This window comes from Oncorhynchus clarkii, chromosome 12 (genome assembly GCF_045791955.1).
Source record: "Oncorhynchus clarkii lewisi isolate Uvic-CL-2024 chromosome 12, UVic_Ocla_1.0, whole genome shotgun sequence".
NCBI classification, from domain to species: Eukaryota; Metazoa; Chordata; class Actinopteri; order Salmoniformes; family Salmonidae; genus Oncorhynchus; species Oncorhynchus clarkii.
Genome location: NC_092158.1, coordinates 84768610 through 84774773, shown reverse-complemented (window position 1 = coordinate 84774773; position 6164 = coordinate 84768610). Strand labels below are relative to the sequence as shown.

At 39.2% G+C, this 6164-nt stretch overlaps 1 protein-coding gene across 5 annotated transcripts in view; it reads right to left on the bottom strand.

The window, feature by feature from the left end:
* Positions 1 to 1176: 1176 nt before the first annotated feature.
* Positions 1177 to 6164, bottom strand: part of LOC139421542 (adhesion G protein-coupled receptor E5-like) — a 78660-nt gene continuing 73672 nt past the window's right edge. For all 5 annotated transcript variants that reach the window (XM_071172545.1, XM_071172546.1, XM_071172542.1 and 2 more), the window contains exons 17-19: positions 5887 to 6055; positions 5472 to 5573; positions 1177 to 2188 (exon numbers count right to left, since the gene is read on the bottom strand). In XM_071172545.1, coding sequence (XP_071028646.1) covers positions 2147 to 2188; positions 5472 to 5573; positions 5887 to 6055 — 313 coding nt within the window. In that variant the 3' untranslated portion in view covers positions 1177 to 2146. The remainder of the gene's footprint in view (positions 2189 to 5471; positions 5574 to 5886; positions 6056 to 6164) is intronic.

The window sequence follows — 6164 nt, the reverse complement described above, 5'->3', positions numbered from 1 at the left end:
GATCATTGTCTTGTTGGAAGACAAATCTCCGTCCCAGTCTCAGGTCTTTTGCAGACTCCATCAGGTTTTCTTCCAGAATGGTCCTGTATTTGGCTCCATCCATCTTCCCATCAATTTTAACCATCTTCACTGTCCCTGCTGAAGAAAAGCAGGCCTAAACCATGATGCTGCCACCACCATGTTTGACAGTGGGGATGGTGTGTTCAGGGTGATGAGCTGTGTTGCTTTTACGCCAAACATAACGTTTTGCATTGTTGCCAAAAAGTTCCATTTTGGTTTCATCTGACCAGAGCACCTTCTTCCACATGTTTGGTGTGTCTCCCAGGTGGCTTGTGGCAAACTTTAAACGACACTTTTTATGGATATCTTTAAGAAATGGCTTTCTTCTTGCCACTCTTCCATAAAGGCCAGATTTGTGCAATATACGACTGATTGTTGTCCTATGGACAGAGTCTCCCACCTCAGCTGTAGATCTCTGCAGTTCATCCAGAGTGATCATGGGCCTCTTGGCTGCATCTCTGATCAGTCTTCTCCTTGTAAGAGCTGAAAGTTTAGAGGGACGGCCAGGTCTTGGTAGATTTGCAGTGGTCTGATACTCCTTCCATTTCAATATTATCGCTTGCACAGTGCTCCTTGGGATGTTTAAAGCTTGGGAAATCTTTTTGTATCCAAATCCGGCTTTAAACTTCTTCACAACAGTATCTCGGACCTGCCTGGTGTGTTCCTTGTTCTTCATGATGCTCTCTGCGCTTTTAACGGACCTCTGAAACTATCACAGTGCAGGTGCATTTATACGGATACTTGATTACACACAGGTGGATTGTATTTATCATCATTAGTCATTTAGGTCAACATTGGATCATTCAGAGACCTCACTGAACGTCTGGAGAGAGTTTGCTGCACTGAAAGTAAAGGGGCTGAATAATTTTGCACGCCCAATTTTTCAGTTTTTGATTTGTTAAAAAAGTTTGAAATATCCAATAAATGTTGTTCCACTTCATGATTGTGTCCCACTTGTTGTTGATTCTTCACAAAAAAATACAGTTTTATATCTTTATGTTTGAAGCCTGAAATGTGGCAAAAGGTCGCAAAGTTCAAGGGGGCCGAATACTTTCGCAAGGCACTGTACAGTATCTTGAACCACATTTAACTAAATAAAATCAAGCTACACAGATACAAAATATTTTAATATTTTATTGAATTCAAATATTGCATGGCAAATAAAGTCTAAAACAGAGAAGTTACAGTACAGTGGTAAAAGCATGCCATTTCCCAGTAAAAAAAACAATAATATAAATGATCTTTGCTAAGAAAATATTTACAATGATTTTCATTTGTCCTTATTTGACAGGATGCACACCTTACTAGAAACAATAACAGTCATGATCATGATTCTTGTACATATTTTGGTTGATCTCTTTTAAAATTGAGATACAATTGTAAAACTATATACACAAAATATACATTTCAATCTGACATGATTTCAATCTGACTCTCACAACTCGACCTTTGATGGTTATGTTTTAAACAATAATTGTTTTAATAAAACCATGATAGTTTATGACAATTTTTTTATATTTTGTTGCTTTCATCTGTTTATGTATTTTAAGATCAGAGAAAGTACCTGGATAATGCATAATGTAATAATCCAGTTGTCCCTGGTTAAACCATGCAGGACTAGTCCACTCTTCTACAGTAGGAGGGGGGTTTCTCATCAGCATTACATAATCCAAAGAATTTCAAGGTTGGAAAAAGACACATGAAACTGTGAATAGGAAAATCAGTGTAAAACAATAAAGAACTTTTTTATCGTTACTCTTTGGAGTTAGCTTAAAATAATATCCAGGCCAGCCCAATGAAAAAGTACAGTAATATTTACAGAATCTTTAAAAAACGTGCACAATACTGCTTAAAGAGAAATAAAGTTGTCACAAAAAAAACAGACATCCACCATCCCATCAATCTATCCTGGTCCTTTTGTGCTCTTTTGGCAAGACAGCACAAACAGATCTCGGACCAGGCAAGCATTAACTTATGCCTGTCATAAAACAAGGGTGATTATGGTTTTATAAAACTCCCAGGTGTTGCTAGGAGGTCACGAGGTCAGGCATCATGGGGTCATGTCCAGCAACCAGCGCCCAGCCCCCTAGATCTGAGACTCTCCCGTGTTCTGTGCGCTCTTGGATGTCTGGGGGACACAGACAGAGAGAGGGCAAAGACAGACAACAACATCAATCAGTTGCTTTTTGATCAGACTCTCATCACAGTCCTTCATTATTAATGCACAAGTGGCTCTGCTGTCTCTCTCTTTCACCTGCCAGACAAAATGCTTGACTTAACACCTTCCTCACCCACCTCATTATCTTTAGGGACTATCGGCTCTGGCCCAGAATCACACGTCTGCCTATTTTATGGAAATCATCAAAATCATTTCCTCCTTTGTTGTGCTTTGAAAGGTTTTTAAAATTGCCTTTGAACAATCTCACTTGAAGGAAATGACTAGACTGATCACACCTCTGCTCAGGCCTGAACATGATGTCCCAAACCATGGTCAGTAATGATTAAATGAATGGACTGATTCATTAAAGATGTCTCTGGATGGGGAAAGAAGTGAGAATTTTACAATGCGCTGTAAAACTAATATTCCAAATTGGCCGTTAACCTGATAAGAGGGTGCCCTCTGAGACATGGAGATTGAAGTACTCAAGTTTGGATGTTTGCACATTTGACTTGTATCTAAATATTCTAATATGCTTATATCCTTTGTATAATACAGTAAATGTAATATTTTATGCAGAACTTTAACTTGCAGATCAGCCTTAATAATATTACAGATTCTGGGTTCTATCAAGCAAATTTGTCTAATTTCTAATCCCCCTATTATTATTATTATATTTTTTCAGCACTATCAATCCTCCCCTGATTGGAGAAAACTAACGGCCAACAATACTTATTCTACTGCTACTCACAGCTATCTTCGCTCACATATACAGTACACTCTAATCTTAATTCCAACCCTCCGTTGTCCACAGACTAACCCATCTTTCCTAGTACAGTACCATTTGACTATTTCCTTTTGCAATACATCCTTCTATTTTACTGTGATGGGTCTTGAACCTCTCTATTTGTACCCTTTCTACCAAGATTACTCTAAAGATAAATACTTTACCGAAGAGTGTAATCATATTTCAATATCGATTTATCATGGTTTTTCAGATCTCCTAACAGTACAGTTTGTAGGTCCATCTGAACAGCGATATGACTTACAGTGGTTTGTGAAAGTATTCACCCCCCTGGCATTTTTCCTAGTTTGTTGCCTTGTAATTAAAATTGATTTGTTGGGGGTTTGTATCATTTGATTTACACAACGTGCCTAGCACTTTGATGATGCAAAATATTTTATTTGTGAAACAAACAAGAAATAAGACAAAAAAAAACAGAACTTGAGCATTCATAACTACCCCCCCCCCCCCCCCCCCCCCCCCCCCCAAAAAAAAAGTCAATAGCCCGCTTTTGCAGCAATTACAGCTGCAAGTCTCTTGGGATCGGTCTCTATGAGCTTGGCACATCTAGCCACTGGGATTTTTGACCATTCTTCAAGGCAAAACTGCTGCAGCTCCTTCAAGTTGGATGGGTTCCGCTGGTATAGGGCAATCTATAAGTCATACCACAGAATCTCAATTGGATTGAGGTTTGGGCTTTGACTAGGCCATTCCAAGACATTTAAATGTTTCCCCTTAAACCACTCAAGTGTTGCTTTAGCAGTATGCTTAGGGTCATTGTCCTGCTGGAAGGTGAACCTCCGTCCCAGTCTCAAATCTCTGGAAGACTGAAACAGGTTTCCTTCAAGAATTTCCCTGTAATTAGCGCTATCCATCATTCCTTCAATTCTGACCAGTTTCCCAGTCTCTGCCGATGGAAAAACATCCCGACTGCATTATGCTGCCACAACCATGCTTCACTGTGAGGGTGGTGTTCTCGAGGTGATGAGAGGTGTTGGGTTCGCACCAGACATAGCGTTGTCCTTGATGGCCAAAAATATCCAGGCACTTACACAGATTCTAGACAGGATAAAGGGCTTTCTCAAAATCTGCTATAAAGATTAGACCTGGTTTCCCTGCATTCCCGTAGTTTTCAATTATTTCTAGTAGTTGTGTAATGTTGTCTCCAATATATATTCCTTTTAAGAATCCCGTCTGATCGTGATGAATAATGTCTGGTAGGACATTTTTAATTCAAAACATTTTTTTGCATTTTTTTTAAAGATACTGCTTTGTACTGCCTTCCTGGCTCCTGCTTCAGTAAGAGAGTGATCATTCACTCTTTCTGTGTCCGACAGGTGGCAATTCATATACGATTAATTAAAGCATAATAGTAGTGGATCTTTCAGTAGTTCATAAAAAGTTGAATATATGTCTATTGGAATGCCATCAAGGTCAGAGGTTTTTCCCATCTGAAAGAGTCAAGTGCCAACCATAGATTGTCCTGTGTAATTAGGCCTTCACAAACATTTTTTGGTGTCTGAAATAGTTTAACATGATTTTTTGGGAGAAAGATATCACAAAACTCATTGTCAAATGAGGTTTGAGGGACTTGACAAGAGCTTGTTTAAAATATGTTTATCCTTTTGGTGAGAAGAATGTATCCATCTTTGTAACTTTTTCCTTAGGTTATTTTTGGTTGTGTTTCTATATTGAAGGTTTATGAAAAATTTGGTGCATTTTTGGCCATTCTCCATCCAATTTGCTCTGTTTTTTTAGATAAGTTAAACACGATTTTCTCATGAATAAGTTCCTCAAACTCCTTTTACGTTGTGTATAGATTATTCAGTGCTTCTGCAGTACTAGCTTGATTAAGCCTCCTCCAAGTCTATCTTACGAGATCCGGGTTTCTGAGCAAATGTCAGTCAATTCCAACGTGTCCATAATATTCATAATCTCTATGAGCACCAGAGGGTGATAGTTCGTAGTATGATTTCCTTTACAGTCTACTGACTTGTAGAGTCTTAAAACTGTAAGTGTTATTTGTATCTAATTAGATTAATATAAATATTTTCAAAGAAGTTTGGATGGTCATTATTCGGTCCATATAAATGTATGAGCTATGTGTTTATCATCAAGTAGTATAATCAAAGCAATCCATCTTCCTTGAGGATCTATTAAAACGTATTAAGATCTCAAGATCTAGAATTTCTTAGTACATGACAGAAATAGATTTGACCATCCCATTCTTTTTCCATGGGCAGTTCGTCAGAATATACTTAATGACTTTCCTGCAAACAATAAATATGGTATAACTTTACCTCGCAGAACTTTACCTCGCAGAACTTTTATGCAGAACTTTTAAGCAGAACTTTTCCTCGTGTTCGTTGTCACTCAAATTCAACAGTGTTGGAGGACATGTACTTACATCACATTAAAGGACTTTCTGCTCTCTTAGATATTGGCTACTCAATTAGTAAGAGATAATACCTGTGATTTGCTGTTGCTTGACTGGTTGGAGGAAAACTCTGAGTACTTCGTCTTCTGTTGTGCACAGATGCTGTCCAGGATCTTGCCATACTCTTCTCTCACCTACAAGGTGCACAAGAGAGCACTATGAGCAAAGACAGTAGAGAAAGCTGGTCAAGCAGGGGTGGGAGGAAGGGAATAAGTAGACCAGAACCAGCTGTTCATTCCTCCATTGTTCCTGTCTCTGTAAGTAGGCGTTCCTTCTCTAGTGTGACCATGTTTGAGCATGCGGTAGAGCATGCTCATGAGAGAGAGGGAACGGCCATTTACATAGACAGAACCTTGACCATTTATTTCAATGGTAAACAGCTTTTATGCATCATCTTAATTATCCACCATAGTTGTTATGAGTCGTGACGTATGAGTCGTGACGTACCTGTTTAGAGAGCAGGCAGTGCATGAGGAACACTAGGACCCCCTGCAGACTGTTGAGGATGGTGAACAGGTACGACATGGCCAGCGTGCTTTCCTCAAACTGGAAACAGCCAAAGATCCACATGGTGCCCAGCACACACAGCTGAGCCACTGAAGTTATGGTGAATGCCCTGCAGGAGGCGACAAACACACAAAGTTAGATCGAGAGCCTGGGTCACAACATGTCATTTTACAGTAAGGCCTGTTTTTCCCCCCACATGTTCTGACCAGGAAAAACAG